This window comes from Westerdykella ornata (genome assembly GCF_010094085.1).
Source record: "Westerdykella ornata strain CBS 379.55 unplaced genomic scaffold EI97scaffold_3, whole genome shotgun sequence".
NCBI lineage: Eukaryota > Fungi > Ascomycota > Dothideomycetes > Pleosporales > Sporormiaceae > Westerdykella > Westerdykella ornata.
The window spans coordinates 1,451,538-1,470,940 of NW_022986853.1; the positions used below are offsets into that span (position 1 = coordinate 1,451,538).

General features: G+C 54.8%; 7 protein-coding genes across 7 annotated transcripts; 3 read left to right on the top strand and 4 right to left on the bottom strand.

Annotated features, from left to right (window-relative positions):
* Positions 1–866: 866 nt before the first annotated feature.
* EI97DRAFT_464898 (uncharacterized protein) lies at positions 867–5,457 on the bottom strand. Its single transcript, XM_033801445.1, has 4 exons — positions 5,065–5,457; positions 4,949–5,015; positions 1,604–4,900; positions 867–1,551 (listed from the first exon to the last, which is right to left on the bottom strand). Exons 1-4 carry the CDS (start codon positions 5,353–5,355, stop codon positions 1,121–1,123), a joined length of 4,086 nt encoding a protein of 1,361 aa, XP_033657234.1. The 5' UTR covers positions 5,356–5,457; the 3' UTR covers positions 867–1,120.
* Positions 5,458–6,213: 756 nt separating this feature from the next.
* On the bottom strand, positions 6,214–6,718 carry EI97DRAFT_455906 (uncharacterized protein; the record flags this gene model as incomplete). Its single annotated transcript, XM_033800682.1, has 2 exons — positions 6,214–6,451; positions 6,549–6,718. The coding sequence occupies 2 exons, from the start codon at positions 6,716–6,718 to the stop codon at positions 6,214–6,216; spliced, it is 408 nt and encodes a 135-aa protein (XP_033657235.1).
* Positions 6,719–7,762: 1,044 nt separating this feature from the next.
* Positions 7,763–9,213, top strand: EI97DRAFT_430728 (Fe-S cluster assembly protein DRE2). The gene is made up of 2 exons (XM_033797759.1): positions 7,763–8,636; positions 8,687–9,213. Exons 1-2 carry the CDS (start codon positions 7,985–7,987, stop codon positions 8,992–8,994), a joined length of 960 nt encoding a protein of 319 aa, XP_033657236.1. The 5' UTR covers positions 7,763–7,984; the 3' UTR covers positions 8,995–9,213.
* Positions 9,162–10,685, bottom strand: EI97DRAFT_430729 (4-hydroxybenzoate polyprenyl transferase). The gene has a single exon (XM_033797760.1). The coding sequence runs from the start codon at positions 10,609–10,611 to the stop codon at positions 9,337–9,339; it is 1,275 nt and encodes a 424-aa protein (XP_033657237.1). The 5' UTR covers positions 10,612–10,685; the 3' UTR covers positions 9,162–9,336.
* A 130-nt stretch (positions 10,686–10,815) lies between these two features.
* Positions 10,816–15,299, top strand: EI97DRAFT_430730 (uncharacterized protein). The gene is made up of 2 exons (XM_033797761.1): positions 10,816–11,280; positions 11,332–15,299. Exons 1-2 carry the CDS (start codon positions 11,013–11,015, stop codon positions 14,982–14,984), a joined length of 3,921 nt encoding a protein of 1,306 aa, XP_033657238.1. The 5' UTR covers positions 10,816–11,012; the 3' UTR covers positions 14,985–15,299.
* Positions 15,300–15,375: 76 nt separating this feature from the next.
* EI97DRAFT_184294 (uncharacterized protein) lies at positions 15,376–16,851 on the top strand. Its single transcript, XM_033793541.1, has 2 exons — positions 15,376–15,741; positions 15,931–16,851. The coding sequence occupies exons 1-2, from the start codon at positions 15,527–15,529 to the stop codon at positions 16,694–16,696; spliced, it is 981 nt and encodes a 326-aa protein (XP_033657239.1). The 5' UTR covers positions 15,376–15,526; the 3' UTR covers positions 16,697–16,851.
* On the bottom strand, positions 16,628–18,902 carry EI97DRAFT_430732 (CHL4-domain-containing protein). The gene has a single exon (XM_033797762.1). The coding sequence runs from the start codon at positions 18,501–18,503 to the stop codon at positions 17,007–17,009; it is 1,497 nt and encodes a 498-aa protein (XP_033657240.1). The 5' UTR covers positions 18,504–18,902; the 3' UTR covers positions 16,628–17,006.
* Between the last annotated feature and the right edge of the window lie 501 nt (positions 18,903–19,403).

Consider the following 19,403-nt stretch of genomic DNA (forward strand, 5'->3'; position numbering starts at 1 on the left):
CGAGCGCTCGAAGGGAGAATCCAGGGGCTCGCGGGGCACCGCAGCGGCGTGCGGATGCGGAGGCTCGAGGACGCACGGCGGCGGAGAGAAGAATGGATGGCAGGCGGGGAGGAGAGAGGGAGGCAGAGATGAGCGTGGTCACACGGTGAAGACGATCTTTGGCGTCCTGGAGAGAAGAAGGGGCGGCTGGGGCCTGCTGGGGGAAGTGTGCCAAGCCCGGACCTCGTGCACGGGCCGCTGCCCTAGTTGAGGCAGCCTCTCATTCACCAGGATTGCAGGGCGACTTGTTCAAGGCGGGTCTTACTAAACGAGTGTCCAGAACGAGTCCTCCATTTTATTCCCGCTGCCATGCCGCCAGCGCATCGCATCCTTCGGCCCAGCACCCGGTATTATTTCCTATCGAGCTCGTCGCCCTCATACTCATCTCATCATCAGCCTCAGGTACTGTGCTGGGTGTGCCACATGGCACCTGCGTGGCGACGGAGATTGCCTACAGGAAGGTGGTACATACTGTATACAGTAACTTATTAGGTACCTTTCTTCTAGCCACATCTGCAAGTGTTCCCTTTCACGGGCGGACAAAATTCCCTTCCAAGTCTGGCTCCAGAGGGACCAGCATGGTGTCGGTTGTCTCCATAAACAGTGGCGGAGGGCAATTTCATGCGACCCTCGCTCACAACGTTGTTTGGTCCTCCGCGCTCCAGATTCTCATTGTGCCGCCGCCTATCACCGCTCACTGTGCTCCAGCCACACTTCGGTGCACCTCCTCAGTATCAAGCCAATTGCAATGGCAAGGGGGAATCCCTTTCGAGAACGAGTGGCATTCCGCATAAGGAGCAGCAGGGCTGGGCTTTCTTTCTTCCTTCGACTTCCTCATCGAGAAATACGTAAATTTTCGATGTTTTCCATCACGCAAAAATTCATATATGACTGTAGACTCGACAAAGAGAAATACAAGTACTCGTTGTAGCCCTCATGAGGACGCCTGCAGTATCCATCCACGCTTCCTGTTGAACCCGGAGAAACGAAATAAGAAGAAAAGGAGAGGCGGGTTGCTGAACGCCGTCCCAATGCTCAATGCTCGAACCCTTTTCCATGAAAATCCCACCCATGTGCTAAATTACCCTTCTGCCATGTCAATGTCCATCGTGCTGCGCATAATACCGTTCCCACCCGCGACCGTCTTGACGGCCTCAGGAGCCATAGTATCAGCTTCGGCCGCTTCCCCCTCGATATCGTCGCCTCCAACAGGACCATCGACTTGTGCCTGATTCTCGCCGACACCTTCCTGCTCACCATCCACCCCCTCACTCTGCTCTAACTCATACAGTCTCTCTGCCGCCTTCACGACAGCAGGGAACCACTCACGCAAACGGTGATTCTCGATATTCGCTTGCAGCACCTCATCATCCGCCAGATTATCGACGATGATCGGACTGCGAAGATCTTCCGAGGCAAAGCGAGTGCACAGCTCGCCGTTCGTGCAGCCAGCACCAAGAAGGCCGTTGATATCCTCTGGGCAGGCAACGCGGCTGTTAGACGCGTTCTCCCCTACGATACGAGTTAGTTACCAGTGCATACATCTTGGCAGCGATATACCTACTTATCATGGCATGAAGGGCCTTCAGGGTCGTCCCAAGCGTGGTGTTAGCTAGGATCTCTTGTAGCTGCGCATCCGAAGTGTCTTTGGTGTTGTTAATCTTGGCCCAATCGTCTCGGATGCATAGCCGCTTCCAAATGAGCCTCAGCATGTGTATTCGCGTCATCTTGTTCATGTCGTGCCACGAGAGCACCAAGGCTCTAAGTGCAAACGCAAACTCGTTGCCCTGCGTCAACTCCACCGGCGGCTTCGACTCATCGTACGTCATCAGTGTCAGGACATCGATCAACAACGCATAATCCAAGCCCCGGTGATGGACGATCTTGTCAAAGCCCTGACGGAGAAGCTGTTGATGCGCCGGCCTCTCGTTCATGGCGCCCTGCCCGTATTCAGCCATCAGCAACTCAACAGCAGCTTCCTTGTCTAGAGACGCCGAGATCGTGGGCTCGAATCGTTCATAGAGCATATCCTGGATCCTCACGTATTCGATCCGGTTCGTGGTCTTCCTCATTTTGTCGTCATAAATGGCGTTGGCCTCTCGATCCAGCTTGGGAGCGTCCTTCTGCTGGGTGCAGAGCAAGGAAAGCTTGGCAATGGACAGCTCGACTTTCTGACCCCAAACATTCGTCTCCCGCTGGGTGGCATAGTTGTACAGTGCATCATGCGCATGTACAAAATCCTTCTCGCCGATGACCTCGTTTATCCATCCGATTCTTGCCAAATTCGTGCTGCTCCGCAAGAACCTCGTGAAATATGGTTGGTTGAGGAAATCCTTGTTGAATAATTGATGGGTCTGGGCCTCCTCAAAATATCTCTTGTAGAAAGCCGAAGCCCACGCATCTCCGTACTTATCGAAGTTTTTCTGGATCCGCTCTTTCAGCTTGTTCAGTTTGACCATGCACTCAGCCTGCTCCACCTTGCTCTGTGTGGTTCTCTTCACCTCGTCGGTGAAACTGATCTCATCCCAGACTAGGCGCGCAAGCGTGTCCAACTGATTGTACTCCTCAGCAAGGTCCATGCCAGCGGGCGCCTGCCCTATCTCTGCAAGGCCATAGATGTGGTCTGGGCAGACTTTCTGCATGAAGTCCTCCTGCAAATGTCTTCCTTTATCTTTAATCTTCTCGTCCGTCTGGGAGAGTGCCCAATGAATACGCTCAAGATGGACCCGGCAGACAAGTTTGACCAACGCCGGATTGTCTTTAGCAATTTTCATGGCGACATCTTCTTGTACCCCTTCTTGAAACAACTCGTAGGCATAGATGCGGCTTACATCACATATACTACGTATGGAGCTGGCCATGTTATGATTCGATGTCCAGTTTTCGGGTAACAAGTCCTGTCCATGGCCAGGAAGAAGAATCGCGTCAGTGAGATCCGCTGCCTTGATGCCGTACAGCGGAGCGTTCTCCATGCGAAAATTGAAGGCTGCATTCAGACTGGTAATGAAAACATCATTGCCTTCGCTGAGCCGTTGTACGATCGAAGACCTTTCCCTGCGTATCTCTGTGTTCAGATAGAAGGTTCGCAAAGAGTGCCAGGCCCACGGAAGGAAAATATCAAAGGTGTTGATATCCTTCAGAAAGAACTGCCGCACAGGGTCCGTTTCGCCTACATCTGGCCGAATCTTTGTCTTAAAGCGTTCGTGGAGGCACTTGACCATGTGAGGAACTAGCAACGACTCGGGATATGCTTCTGGTCGCGCGCGCTGATCTTGAACCTTTTCTTGGTACAGTTTCCAGACCGCAGAAGCTGCTTCAAGCTTCTCCGCGTTCCAGAGCAACTGCCATTTAGTCACGAATGACAAGGGCGGGTATTCGGCGTTGAGGTGGGTTATGAGACTACGAAGCGCGTCGGCACGCTGGTGCAATTGGTCCTCCATCGAGACAGTAACCTTGTCCATGAAATCGTAGGATGAAGAAAGAGTTGCGGTACTGATCTCCAAAGCTGCTGCATTAACCTCATCTTCCCCGAATGTATATCTGGACCGGATGGAGAAATCCAAGATGTTGCCGGCAATATTGCCAAAGAATGTAGCTTGCTCCAATTTGCTTTTGGCGGTGACCTTGTGCCTCGCCAAATCGCTGTCGTCAGGTGCAGGGGGCAGTGCATTGATCTGAATCAGCCCGTAGCCTACAATAGCCACGAGTATACTGGAGTGCCTATCCTTTCTCGGAATGTCCTCAGGCGCACTGCCACAGATCCGCAGCTGGCGATCCTGACGAAGATAGATGGCGTCCTGGAAGGGGAACGACGCTCTTCCGAAATCGGAGAGAAGTTGGGTATCAGGAGATTCCTCTGGCTCAGCGAGACAAACCACGACAATCGCTCCAGGAAATTGGATAAAGGCAGTATGGCCAGGAACGGGGAGTAAGAGCTTCCCTGCCGGTTCTTCAGGCAGCTGGGGCTGATGAAAGTTGCGAATGGGGATAACACGTCGGACGGTGCCTTCGCCATTTGCCAGATCCACTTCGAGAAGCGAGTATTCAATGAAGTTGGCCCCAAGAAGCGCCACGAGTGCCAGTAGTGCCACAATCCCTGGCTCCTTCTGCTGCTCCACAATGGCAAAATCCAGAACATGTGCATCCACGTTTCCGCGTGATTCGGGTGTTGTTCCAGTCTGTAGAGCCGCAAGAATTTCCGCATGGACGTCGACCTCCCCTTTGAACATTTGTTGTCCGGACCAGCTTAGATCCCATACTTGAAACAGGGCGCTGTTGGTGGCCGTGATCACTTCCATCTGTCCTTTCGATCGGGATGGGCGGGCCTTCACTGATGCGATGGGTTTCCGGAGAGCACCTGTAAGGAGGCCTTTGAAACTGAAAAAGCTACCACTCGAGCTAGTAGGCGCATTGAGAAAACTCGTGGTGATACCTGGTCGACCCTGAGAGTCTCGTAAAGTCAAGTGTGCCAGTCGTCCAGTACTGAAAACGAGGACATAACCCGCATGGCTAATATCCACTATGCCTGTGATGGTTTCACCAGAGTATACTTTCACCGCTCCTTGGATGCCCTGTGGACGCTGCGCGAAATGACTCCGGACCTCCGCGCTGTCAACGTTCTCCCAAAAGACTATCTTTCCCCGCGATGGCGCAACGGCGAGAATTCCAAATTCATTGGCAGGGCCACTGCGTACTATCGCGCCCAACGGAAGCGGCTCGGATGGCTTCAGCTCGAAAGGTAGAGGCAAAGTGATGACACGGGTGAGGCCAGATACAGCGGTGTAATCCCAGGCAAGTGCGTGTGTATACGTCAACGCGAGCGCTAGGCCGGCCGCAGGATGGGCAAATACTCGAAAGTGCGCTACTGTGATCAGCTTGTTGTGGGTGCGCGAGAGGAAGACAGACGTACCTTGCGCATGGGCAAGGTTGCTGGGAAAGCTAGGGAGCCTTCTGACGCTGTAGTTTTCGTTTTTGGTCTGTTACACTTGTTAATCAGGTGAATTGCGAGGACCTTTATCTACCCACAAGATAATGTGTTGTGTCCTCTCTTGGAGCGCGATGTGCCCCTGCACTTTTCTCGCGAACAGGCATCTCGACCAACACCATCGAACCTTCAGCATCGTCATGCTTAACATGGCCATTGATCGAGCCATTACCATTGACGTGGGAACTTCCTGGAGCCAAGAAGGTATCCTCAGAGACCTTGCTGCGCTTCCGGCGAGGCTGTTGGAAGCCGTCCGAGTCTTTGCGTTGGCGCCGACGCGGATTGCGCAGAGAGCTGCGAGCGGCGTGGACGGTGGCCTCTGGTGAGAACATGGTGGGCGGAGAGTTGTAGCCGCAAAGCGCGATGAGGCGCGCCTGTGAGGACCCGGCGCGGTTGAGGTAGAGATGTCTGTGGTTGTGACGGAGGTGTTGTTTTGTCTGCCAGCGAATACTACAAAGGTACGCATGTTTTCGAGCTCTGACAGGGATGCGCTCCCATCAGGTGCTTGGCGCGCGGAGTTGCGCACGGACCTCTATAACCTCACATTGAATTGTTGATGGTGCCAGCTGCATATGGTTACTGTTTGTATGATGCATCACCACAGCTACTCTCGTTGACCCTCTTTTCCCCGGCTTTAGCTTTCTTTTCTCACATATTGGGCGCAGATTTGCAGTTGGAGAGAGAGGGCTGAAAGCCCCAACCTCGAATCGCAGTGGGTGTGTCAGCGGGATGGGCCTGCTATGGAAAAGCCCATAAGAGATGAATGAACAGAGCGTGTGGTGAACTAGGATAAGCTACAAATTCAGTGGATTTACAGCAACAGACACTCAATCGGAATCACAGACACACTGGAAAAGAACAATTGGTCATCAAGATATTCATTATCATCGTTCAACCGGCCGTGGCTTGTATTCATAAGACACAGGTCGAAAGAAACCCATTAAGGCCCGCGAGACTGACGCCATTCCGTGGTGCAGTCCGGCTACCCATGGTCCAAGGACGGAGATCCCGGAAAACGCAATACATATAAAATACCAACCGATGCTTGTGTCATCTCAACAAGCACGGTAAAGCCCATCGACGGCGTACACATCCAGGTAAAGTGCGCGTACGATGCCTGGTTTATGTGCCATCATAAGTGTCCGTCCTCTCCACCGCCCGATCCACTTCAGGTAACACCCTGCAGAGATCTAGGCCTTCTTGTTGACATCCTCCTCTTCGATGCTCTTGGACGACCCGGAAGCAGTGCTCTCCTGGTCCATGTTCTCGCCGGTAGCCCCGTGAAGGTCCTCTTCGAATACGGGCTCGGGCTCGACGGTCTCGAACTTGGTCTTGAAGTCTTTGATCTGGTGGGTGCTGGAGTTGGATCGACGGCGTGGGTTTGCCATGTTATATTCGTAGTCTTCAAGTTCTTCGCCTTGTCGGCCCCTGAAACGAGGTCAGCTTCCCTTCTTGTGATAGACATGGTTACGGTCCAACGAGGGTATGGGGATCGGACCGAGAGCGCCCAACCGGGCCTACTTACCAATTGCCCCTTCCACCGCCGTTCTTCTTCGTCTTGGTAGGGTCCTCGCCGACAAAGCCAGTCTTGGAGAAGAATTTGGGGAGATGATGCTCTTCTGACTCGGCAACACCGCCATGAGGGAGATTGACGTGGATGCGGTCGTTGAACTTGTGGGAGCGAGTCACTAGCATCGATGTCAGCCTCAAGAGCATGCACAATTGACTGGAAACACGCAATGAGTCATCTCAGTCGTGTAGGCAGAGCGAGCCGGAAGCGTGCAATCCGAATGACGGAAGGGGAAGACGAGGTGCTGAAGAGGGTCAGGGGACGACTTACTGTTGGGTTTGGTGGGTTGAGGCAGTCAAGTGAGGTACTATGTCCTTGTGCAATGAGGATTCGTAGAGGGGAGTGCAGCTTTAAGTAGGTGGGCTCAGGAGAAGGTCTGTCTAGAATGTCAGTGAAGGCTCTCGTGACCTCAAGCTGTGGAGCTCGGGCCAAATCATCAGGGATGCCACGGGGTGAAGCCACCATGAGCCGATGCCAACGGGGAAGCGGTGGGTGCCTGGTGGAACTGCGTACCTTGCAGAAAGCTTTCTCACTTCTGAGGTTGAAGCAGAGAGTGTTTGTTGTGACGTTGTTGGCGTTGTCGTGAGGGGGAGCGCAGTTGGACAAAGGCAGCAGTGGTGCTCACGCGAGCGGGGTCGGGTGAATTGAGAGCTGGGCGGCGGCTGCTTTATAGCGCTGTGGTACGGCCTCGGAGCTTGCGAGCTTGAGTCGAGCAACAGGAAGCTTCTGGCTCCGTATTGCTGTGGGTACACGTTCAATTGAGGCTGTTATCCACCCCTTTCCCCGCCATGGATCGACGGGTCCTGACCCCTCTGAAGCTGAGCACGAATGGGTCTACGTCATGACGCGATTTGGATGCCATCTACGCAGAGTGGCGTGTCCTCTGCCGAGTAGAAGTACCAATTGAGAAGGACTCTTGAAGCATCAATGATCCATTCACGCCTCGTAGGTTGCAGTACGTTGTGCTGAAGAAGGACAGCGAGAACTTCGTTGCAGGTACCGTACACATTATGCTGTTGCTGTCTGACAAGTTGCCCGGCCCGATGTACCCCAGACAATCCCCTCGCCGCCGCTAACGAGGTCCCTGCCGAAGGCCCACCGGTTTCATGGTCCCACGGGTGGGTCCCTGGCGGAGTGCGACCTGATCACCTGACTCGGTGGTGTGTTTTCCGCATTACTCAGCATCCCTATCTCGGGAAAATACTCACCCCACCGCGCCTTGCAGCCCTCCACATCCTCCATTATTGGGCCTGCTGCTGATTTTCTTTTCTCTTTGTTACTCTGACTCTGCCTTATCATTCTCGCGATCCGTCTGTCCAAACTCCAACCTCACCCCCTTCGCTCCAACTCTGCTTCCGCATCTTCATCTTCAGGTGGCGATACACCCCACCATGGCACCGCGAACCCTCCTCCTCGCTCCACCCTCCATTTCCGCCCACCCCGAGGTCCTCGACAAGGTCTACTCCACCCATGACCGCTCTTCCACAGATCTGCAGATGCTTGATCGCATTGCCGCCGGCCTCGTTCAGCTGCCCTCATCTACCTACGACGTTGTTCTGCTTCTCACAGACGCCGACGGCACAACGCGGGAGAGCCACACCCTACTCGGCAGGACAGTCATGTCCAAGGTGGTCAACTCACTAAAGCCCGGGGGTTTCCTGAAGAGCCAGGACGGCGGTTTCGGCGCACAACAGACTCCGGAGAAGACGGAGGCCATCCTGGCGGGTCTGCTCGAGGGCATTGAGGGCATGATGAAGCCGGAGCAGGTGGAGAGCGTGTCGATACCCCTGAAGTTGGGCAGGAAAAAGGCGACGAATGGCGCGGTGAATTCTCCGACAAGTGGAACCAACGGGATCCTCAATGGCAACTCGCTCAACATAAATGGGAAGCGCAATTCGCCCGAGCCCTCCAAGCCCGCCGGTGTTGGCTTCGTGGACTTCAGTGATGATCTGGACGATCCCATAATCACTGGCGAGGACGATGAGCTCATAGACGAGGACGACCTGATCACAGAGGAAGACAGACTGGGTGCCATTGTTCAGCGTATGTAACATGTTCCATTACGTCGACTACTGCCTAACGTAGAACTCTAGCTCCTGAGTGTCGACCCAAAGCCGGAAAGCGACGCCGTGCCTGCAAAGACTGCACGTGCGGATTAAAGGAGAAGATTGAAGCCGAAGATGCCGCCAAACGCGCTACAGCCGACAAGGCACTGAACACCTTAAAACTGGGAGCCGACGACCTGGCCGAGGTCGATTTCACTGTTCAAGGGAAGGTCGGAAGTTGCGGTAACTGCGCGCTGGGCGACGCGTTCAGATGCGATGGGTGTCCTTACATTGGCTTGCCGGCGTTCAAGCCTGGAGAGGAGGTGCGCCTCCTAAACAACGATATCCAACTCTGAGGCGTTGGGTCTTCCGCCATATACCATAGACAGAGTTGAAGGGATACGTTCTGCATTTTTCGGCGTCACTGGAATTTCAATGTGGGAATGCTAGGCCAGTCACAACCTGGCACGTCCTGGTGCTTGATGAAGGAGGTTACATTGCTTCATGTCTGGGTAGATATAGAGACGGTGTTATGATTATGCTACATTACGACTGAAGGAACCTGCTCTACTGTGTAAAGCTGTCTTGTGCCTTTGTATCCGTGCAGACTCCAGATGAAACAAAGATAGTATACATGGTGTCGTCCTATGCTCGAGATAGGATAATGAAATACCCGAATCATACATGTCCAATTGTCTTTAAGCACTTCCCTCCACTTCTTTCACCTTCTCCTGCCCCTTCTCGTCCGTCTTCTCCTCTCCCTCATACCAACCCATCCATTGCGCAACATACTCCCCCGCCAACCCCATCGCAATCGCGCCCCCTGTAAACCACGCCCCATTCTTAAACCACCACCAACAATCCGCAACACTCTTCAATTGCACCCTATATATCATCGTCGCCAGCGTCACGGCCGCACCCCCACAGCTCCCAACGAAGAAGACCGGTCCCAATCCCGCAACCACACCCGACGCAGCCAGCAGACCTATCTGCACGGCCGCCAACCCCGTGAGGACAGCCTTGGTCTCCTTCTCGTGCTTCAGGGCAATGGATTTGATGCCCGCCTTGGCATCGTCCTTAATATCCATGTGGGCGTAAATCATGTCATACAGCACCGTCCACGCGACATTGCTCGCATACAGACACGCCGCAGCCGTGAGCGCGGCCTGGTTCGACAGCAAATCGACCCCGAGGGCGGGAAACCCCATGATGGCGCCCCACGAGAACGTCAGACCTAGGACGAATTGCGGGTAATTCGTCACGCGTTTCGCCAAGGGGTAGGTGGCGACGAACAGCAGCGAGGGCGTCGCGTACCAGAAACATTCAAAGGGTAGGGAGAGCAGGACGGCGAGGCCGGCGAGGAGTTGCCCGCCTGTGAAGACGATGGCGGATTGAGGGGAGATGGCGCGGCGGGCGATGGGTCGGAGGCGGGTGCGTGCAACGTGCGGATCTAGATTGCGGTCCCAGAGGTCGTTGATGGTGCAGCCGGCGCCGCGCATGACGAGGGCGCCGGTGAAGAAGAGGGCGGTGGTGGTGAGGATGGTGGTTGGAGGGGTTAGGGGCGTGGGGAAGGTGGCCGCGAGGAGGGTGCTGAAGAGGCAGGGAAAGAAGAGGTAGTAGGTTCCTGTTGGTTTGTCGAGGCGGATGAGTTCGGCGTAGGGGACCCAGGAGGGGGGAAGATAGGAGAGGAGGCCGGTTGTTGGGGGGTGGTATTCCGGGAGAGAGTTGGACGTATCTTGGGATGGGGTGGTGGTGATGGTGGAGGTGTGTCGGGTGAGATGAAGGTTTTGGGGTGTGTATGATCGAAGAGAGGTTGTCTTGGGCTGTCTGGTAGTAATTGAATTTTGTCTTGTCCATATGATAGAGAGGCTGTCGACAATACACCGACTTGGTCTGGTCTTGATTGATGCGTGTAGGAGTTGTCGGTTTAGGACTGATCCCCTTCTCCAGCAGAGGGCGGCGGGCGTCGCCATCCTGCTAATTGATATCTCTTTCCCCTCCTCGATTACACTTGAATTCTGGGAGACCCCTCGAAATTAAGGTCGTTGAATAACGGGAATTGGGAGTAGGGACAGTCGAGAGGACTTCGCGCAGTCACGTGAGTGGCTGAAGAATTCCAGCCACACCCAAGACAACCATCGTTTAGTTCACCCGAGCAGTCGCGTTCACTGACCGTCTTCATCTTCACCGCGTCGACAATTTCATGTGGGGCGCCGTGCCCTCCCTCTCCCTCGCAGTTTCTTCTTGACGAGAAACTTGGAGTCACTACAACTGATTCGCCTGATATAGACCAACCCGGCGGGCGCTGCGACGGTGGCGTCTTTCGACCTCTCCACCCTGTCCCAGTTGCGAATGCGCTAGACCCACGATCAAGATGCCCGCACAGCGCCCGAGGGCATCCTTCGAGCCTATACCCACGGACTTCGACGTAAAGACGTTCGTAGAGACGAGCGACAACTTTCAATATGTCGACCGCATATCATATGAGATGATCGAAGCGAATGGCATAGAGAAGTTTGAGAAGCTCGTCCTACTTCACGTTGTAGTGGGAGGGAAACCCCTGGTCATTGATGGATTTGAAGAGATTCTTGATCCTTGGACTTTTACCCCAGGGTGGTTGCGCGACAACCATGGCGAGAAAGGTGGGCATCACTTCCACAAATATGAGAGATTCTTAGTTAACAAGAGCATAGTGGAATATGCGCGCAATCTCACGGCCAAGGACAACATGCCGCTCACCATCAAACACTATCTAAATCACATGGGTCGCCTGACCGAGCAATTCTTCACAGACCCGGAGGCGTATAGAGACAAAAAGAGACAGCGAATATACTTGAAAGATATCGACTGCCCACCAGTTTGGCAGGACAAGTTGAAGGAGCACATTCCAGCCGGACTCTTTTACCTCAACGAAAGTACGGGCGACATTGGTGGTCCGGGGGCTTTGGATGAACCGGGAGGTCGCAAAGGCCGTGGAATCGGCCGCGCTGGAGATCTCATGAGCAGTCTGCCCCCTGATATGCGCGCCGAGAACCTCATGTGCTATATCGGTCACGAAGGCACATACACCCCGGCTCATCGCGAAATGTGCGCATCTCTCGGCCAGAACATCATGGTCAATGCGTCTGGAAATATCGGCGAGGACGGGCAGCCGGAACGACCGGGTTCTTCCATATGGTTCATGACTGAGACGAAGGACCGACACCTGGTTTCCGAGTATTGGCTTTCCGTTCTTGGCCACGACATTGAGGTAGAGGACCATTTTGCCCAACTTATTGCTTGGAAGAAGGCACCGTTTACGACCTACGTCGTGGAGCAGAGGCCAGGAGACTTCATCCTCATTCCTCCGCTGGCGCCGCATCAGGTCTGGAATCGTGGAACCCGGACGATGAAAATCGCATGGAACCGAACTACGGTCGAGACCCTGGAGTTGGCGCTGTCAGAAGCATTACCCAACTCTCGCGTTGTGTGTCGGGATGAGCAGTACAAGAACAAGGCTATTGTTTATTATACTCTACTGAAATACTCTAATATCCTCAAAATGGCTCGGGCGCAAGTAGAGGCTGGGGGAGACCAAGCAGATGCGATTCAGCGGTCAGTCAAGGTTCGACAAGTACAAAGGGACTTTAAGAGGCTTTTCGACCTTTACAAGGATATTCTTCTGTCGGAGATGTTCGCCCCGGATTCCCGTGAACATCCGGAATATGTCCCTTACGACAGCAACGTCACTTGCTCCTATTGCAGATGTAACATCTTCAACCGCTTCCTTACCTGCAAGACCTGCAAGAACGCCTACTCGAAGGAAATCGATGATCCCTATGATGTTTGCATGGATTGCTACTGTATGGGACGAAGCTGCTCCTGCCAGTCCGGTTACACTTGGGTGGAACAGTTCAAATGGAAAGATTTGGTCCACAAATATGAGGAATGGCGTGCGCAGATTATCGATATCGACGGCCGTATGACTGAAAAGACACCACTCCCTTTGATGGAAGAGCGTCGTTATCTCGGCAGGAAGACCTTGGCCCAGGTCTGTCAAGAACAACTGAAACTCCGCCCCTTCGTCGATCCCAACGCTCCTCCACCGGAAGAGGATGAGAAGTCCGACGATGACGAAGTCCAGTTCAACGCCGACGGCACGGTCAGGAGGATGGGGAAGAAAAAGTCGAAAGCCTGGCTGAACAACCACAGATCCTGCCATTTCTGCCTGCACCGTCATCCCAAATGGAAAATGGCTTTCTGCACTAACTGTGATTTGGCGTACTGTTACGGCACCTTGTTCCGCGCTCACGACAAGATGCCGCTTTCCATCATGGAGAATCCAAATTGGAAGTGTCCCCACTGCGAGAGAAAATGTAATACTGGGGCTTGCCGCAGAGATCCTCGACAGCATCCATATAAACCCAAGGGTACATTGCTCGGCCATGACACGAAGAAAGTTGCAGATCCCAGATCAGTGGAATGCCTGGTCGACTTCAGCGTGTCCAACCTCAACTGGTTACAAGAGGACGGCGCGCCGATGCAGCAGCGGCGGCTTGAGGCGGAACAGGCGAAGATGCATGATCCGATGCTCGATGATCGCTTCATGGACGAGGAGTTTGACTACAGCAACCGCAATGGCATTGCTTATTCACCTGTCCAAGATCAGCATGCCGGGGCGAATGCGAACGAGTTCGGCGACAGGAATGGTTATGTCGATCCAAATGCTGTGGTTTACCAAGCGGATACTACAATGCAAGAAGATGGCTTCAACAACTCTTACTACCCTGATCCTGACCAGAACGGCGAGATTCCTCGGCTGGGAAAGCGAAACCGAGACGATGGGGAGGGCGAGGCAGAGAGTGGACGACGGAAGAAGAAGAAGAAGCAGGCGAAGAAGGATGAGACTAACCAGCCGGCTCAACCAAAGAATGTCTCTGGAAAGGAGTACCAGAAAGAAGTGCAGAAGAGGCTCCTGGAAGAGGCAAGGAGGGATGACCGTTACATCACCGTCCTTGCGCGCATGAAGAACAAGTCCAAGGTCGTCAAGCTCTCGTTGCGCCCTGAGCTCCTAGAAGAAGTCCGCCGTCGACCCGTCCGCCCACATCCGCAAGCACCGAGACCGGAAGCAGAGCCCCCTGTTGGGGATGTAGGCTCAATTCTCGAATCCGATGTCCTCCCTGCGCCCAATGCTGGCAACAAACCCACCGAGAAACCAAAGCTGCCTACGTCTTTCCGCGTCCGCGTCGACGACGATGAAGCCTACGGAACAAGACGACGGGATTCCCACGGCAACACCACTTCGAAGCCCGGACGAAGGAACCGCAAAGGGGGTCGCTTTGAAGAACTCACATTGGATTCGGACGATGAGGAATTTGAGGAGGAGGACATGGTTGAATACTCTGGACCCAGCATGGGCCGACCTCGTGGCGAAGGTCGCAGCTCTGCATGGCTGGCTCGCAAGCATCAGGACGACGACGAGGATCTGCCATCTGAATTACCTCCCGATTTTCGAGACGGCACTGTCAGACGACGAGAACGAGACAGGCAGCGCGATGCGGAGAGGAGAGAGCGGCGGAAAACAATGCCGGCGAAGGGGAAGGCGGGCATTCGGCTGCCAGGGCGACCGTCGAGAAAGAGCACGGGCAATATGTCCGACGAAGATGGGATTCACGAAGATGACGATACTGGCGATTCTGCGCTTGCTCTTGCGGCGGCGGCGGCGTTGGAGGCGTCAAAGAGGGCTGACGAGGAGGAGAGGAAGAAGAAAGAGGAGGAGGAGAGGGCGAGGCTGGCGGCTGAGAGGGAGGCGGAGGAGAATTTGAGGGCGAAGATGGCGCTTTGGGATGAGGACGGCGAGGGGATCGATGGGATCATTGAGGGGTTTGCGGCGGACGACGAGCCACTTCATGATGAGCGAGCGAATGGGGAGGGAGAGGAATCGCTGTTTGTGTCTGCCTCCGAGTCTCCGGAGGCTGTTCGCACGGGTCCTCCGCTGTCTGAGAACTCAATCTTCTCGCGTCCTGGCATGGCAGGGAAGAAGATCAAGATTGTCTCCTCGACCAAACGCAATAGCGGTGCCGGACCGTCGGCTACTGCGGCAACCACGGCATCAACCGCAACCACGAGTACGGCGGCCAATGTACTTGGTTCGAACCTCGCGTCAATGAAGGAGCGAGTGACAGTCGATTTGTCGGATTTCTCAGACAGTGATAGCGAGGATGAGATCCCTGCCACGGCGGCGGCGGCGGCGACACCGAAGAGGGGACCGGGCAGGCCGCCAGGGAGTGGGAGGGTGGTGCCGAGCAGAGGGGGAGCGGTTGTGGGGAAGAGGGGGAGAGGTAGACCGAGGAAGAGTGTGGGTTGAGGTAATTCGATGATAGGAGGGTTTGGGGTTCAGAATGGAGGCGGACTGGGGGTGGTGGGGTTGAGGTTCTCTTGCTTTTGGTTTAATTCTTTACTATTCAGAGTTTTGCCGGTGGGTGGCTTGGAGAGTCTTATGTGGTATGTGGGCTGATTTGAGATATGAGTTTCCAGTATTGTGGTGTCCTCTAATGGATGGAGGAAGTGGTGAGGGTGTGAGGGAGCCTCACAGTGCTTACACATTCCATGCGGTTGAAGACCAGCAGAATTTATCACTAAAGCTTATCCTACTCCAACGCTATCGAATCACAGAGAGGACAGTTATAGTCTTTCGCCTGTTGTCTGTAACGTTCATATTTTGCGATCCCAAAGACCTCTACTCTCACGTGCGCTCGCGTCCCCAAGGCGCCTCTCTCAACGTCCACGCGTCACCTCCATCAAGGTCATCCATCATCTGACCCGCAGGATACACACGTTTACCCTATCCCTCAGCTCTAGAAGCTAAATCAATCTCCCTACTTCCCGTACCAAGCACCTACGAAATCCATGCCTTCATTACTGATCTCCACCATTACCCTTTCCGCGTTCCAAAAAATCCTGTCGAGGTATCCCGCTTCAGTGCCGGAAACATTGCGCGAGTTGGACGATGCGCGATACGAGACCATTCCGGCGACTTTGGCCAAGAGGAGAGAGGAAGTAGAGGGGAAGGGGGAGGTAGGCTTGAGGAAGGACGAGGTGCTGAGGTTGGTTGAGTGGAAATTGTACGTCTTGTATCGTTTTCTTATGCATATATACACCAAGACACCCATACACAAGTCTTACGAAGGACATCTATTTCTTATATATTACTCTCCGCTCGACCTCTGAACAGCGAGAGAAGGAAAAGGAGAAAAAGGTTGCGTGTCCCGCACCAAAGAACGAACTAACCGATGCCAAAATCCCCCGCGTAGAAAACACGGCACCTTCCGGTCCAAACTCCTCCAACTCGTTCAGTCGAATCCCGCAGCCCAGATAGAACAGACGACAAAAGACGCCTTTTCTCTCTTCACAGACGCCAAAAAGGATGCCGCTCCCGGTCCCGACCTTGATCCCGATCCCGATCCCGATCCCAAAGCCATCCTAGCCGCACTCAAGATCCTCACGGGCCTACGCGGCATCGGCCCCGCAACCGCATCGCTCTTACTATCCGTGTATGCGCCGGGGAAAGTACCGTTTTTCTCCGACGAGCTGTTTAGGTGGGCGATGTGGGCGATGTGGGCTGAAGCTGGAACGGGGACGGGTAAGGCGCAGGGATGGAAACGTGTGATTAAGTATAATGTCAGAGAATACGAGGCCCTGGTTGCAGGAGTGGGGGAGTTGAGAGGGAGGTTGGGGGTGAGTGCTGTTGAGGCGGAGAAAGTGGCGTGGGTGCTTGGACGGGAGGGCGTGGATGTTGGAGGGGATTTCGGTGACGAGGGGAGGGACCTAGGGACGAGGGATGGGGGAGAGGAGAGGAGGGAGGGAGGGGATGTGGAACTCGAGGGGAAAGAGGAAGATGTCAGAGCTAGGGGTGGCGATGGTGGTGGGAGGGTGGGTAAGAGAAAAGCTGAGGAGACGAAAGCCGCAGGATTGATTGGCGTGAAGAGGAAGAAGAGGGAGGCGGAGAGTGGGAAAGCTAGAGCAGATGCATCGCCTCAAGGGCTGAGGAGGAGCAGTCGCCGAAAGACGGATAAGTAACTGGGCTTCAACAATTTTATGTCTGAACTACGACTACGAAACGTCATGATGTACGTTAAGACTGCGCACAGCCAAGCCAATGCGAAAAGAACTAAAAACAAGAGGTCGAATCCGGACCCCTGAAACCCAACTGTAAGGGACCGTCGGCCCTCGCGATTGACCCATAAACAACGCCCTGGATGTACAAGCGCCACGACCCAACGCCAGACGTAAACCCGCAGAACCATAGAAATACCAGCGACAACCGGGGTATTGAATCCAAAGAACGCCATACGCATCTCGTCTCTCTTCACTCCTCTTCCCTTCCCTTTCATACACCCGGCACCGCCCCTTTCGCCCGTATCCGCCCATTCTTCACCGTCCCAATTGTCACGCCCGCCTCGCCCGTCATCCAACCCGGCATCTTTTCCCCATCAATGACGCCGTGCTCCACCAATTCCCTGATACCAGCAAAGACGTGCGGTCCTTGGAAACTAATTCGTATATCGGGGACCCATGCGTCTTCGTCCTCCCCTTGCTCTTCTGCGTCTTCTCCCTCATCCTCCTGTTGAGCGGTTCCACGTGGTACCTTAGGAAAGGGATCATCAATTCTCACATCGAACCGCTCAACCCCCAACCCATCGTCCGCCTTGGCCGAACTGCCAAACCGGCCCTGCGCGATTTTCCGCCTCTTACTCGACTCCGCCGTCTCCGATGCATCGAGCAGTCTCCTCGGCCGGCCTGGGCCCCGTTTCGGAGCACCAGGAGTGGACGCGGTATTACTATTACCCTCCGCAGGTTTATCTGAGGACGTTGTCGGTACCGGCCTGCCCGTGGCCACGAAATCCAGCGCATTCTGGCTAAAACTGTGATCCGCAAAGATGCTAAATCCCCCGCCCGCAGCATTTGTTTTCCCGGGGCCCCGATATGCCAGCAGAGCCGATAGGCTCTTGGTTGTGAAATTCGTGGGCACGAGTTGGTATCTTCTATTGGGGCGTGAGAAGGCGGCGGGGATGGCTTGCAGAACGAGGTCGCGGAGTTGGCGGCCTTCGTCGCCGACGACCTGGCCGGTGTGGGTGGCTATGGAGACGAAGAGGAAGGGTGAGGCGTGTGGCCAGATGAAGAAAACGGCCCGGGCGGAGTCCGGGGTGGAGGGTTTTGAGGAATTGGAGGTGGAGAGCGAGGCTTCGGAGCTGTAAGGGGAGTCGTGGATGTAGACGCGGAGAATGGTCAGGGGGAGCGTTTTGATGCGCGTTATGAGGTAGTGGGCTTTTAGGACCGGGGTCAGCTCTCGAGCTAGATTCATGAGGAAGGTCTGGGCCTGGAAGCGGGGGAGGTGTTCGGACTCGTTGGTCACTTCGTCAATATTGTCTTTGGCGGTTCGCGAATTCTGTACGCGCGTCATGCGTTTGGCGGTCCAGCGCAGGATCGTCGGATGGTCGAGAAGATGCTGGATCTCCGCGGTTGCGAGCTGGTACATTGATATACCTGAGCGCCAATCTCCCTCGAGAATCCGATCCATGACTTCCTTTCGGCCGCCCTTGCGCGCCGTCAGCACCTTGTATGTCTCCTGGAGCTCGTCGTAGCTATGCGCGGGGGCGTACGTCTCATCGACATCGTTCTCGATGCTGGGATCGTCGCCGGCGAAGTAGGGGCGGCAGAAATCGCGGTTCTTCTTCGCGAGCCATTGCTGGGCCAGGGAGATGAGGGATTGGCGCGAGAGCTTGGAAAAGGTGCGGACGACGTCGCGGTGCGTGGTTGGGAGACGGTGGGCGTGCGGGATGTTCTTGAGGTCGGGCAGAGTGGGTGGAGGAGCCGGGTTCGCCATGCTGGGCTACATGGAGAATGGAGGGCAGGTCTGGACGTGGTAATACAGTCTGGGTCCCCTGGTGGTGTTGATGCGCTTCGTTGTCTGCTGTTATCGATAGCACGCGGTAGTTGCGCGTCGTTGCCCAAGATCACGTGATAATTTCGGATTCCTCAAAGAAGAAAGAATGGTAGGTTCCAAAGATAGACGTCTGATTACAAAGGTTTTGTTGGCCAACTGGCTGTGTGTTTTGCTGGATCACTGACATTTGTCATCATGCAGCTCATCTCATGTAATGGCGCATACACGTGCATCTTCTCGTCGTGTTACGTGAATCGACTTGTCGCTGAAGACGGAAGCCTTTGCCAAGAGGGACTGGACTGACGGGTAAATCTCGGCATTCCAGCCGGTAAAACCAGGGACTCGGCAGCAGTTCCACAACTACCACAACAAGAGCTCTTTCAGACCGACAAAGGCGCATTCAAAAGCCCTCACGCCTGTCTCGAACGTGATTGCGGGGTCTTAAAGCCTTGTGAGTTTCGTCAAATCGCGGGTTCGAAGAAGAGATCAAAGAACGGTAGCCGCAGCAGATCAGCGCTAGGACCAGTTTGGGTTTGCCGGCGCCAGGGTCGTGAATGAACCCCACGCTCGGTACGAACGTCCAACCGCACGAGCGCGGGGGGAGGAAACAAGTGGTTCGAGTCCGGATCGCCCCTCCGGCAGGACGAGTTTGCCCGGCCGATTGATAGCGCGGGCCATTTCAAAGACTCCACCAAACCCACCACCACCAGGCAGACCATCGCAAATTCCCCCCTCAATTGCTCGTTGCAACAACCATTGCACACCTGCTGAACCTGCTACACTCGTTGCACAGATACAGTACATACTGGCCAACAAACCGTTGCTCCGCTGAGGGACCGT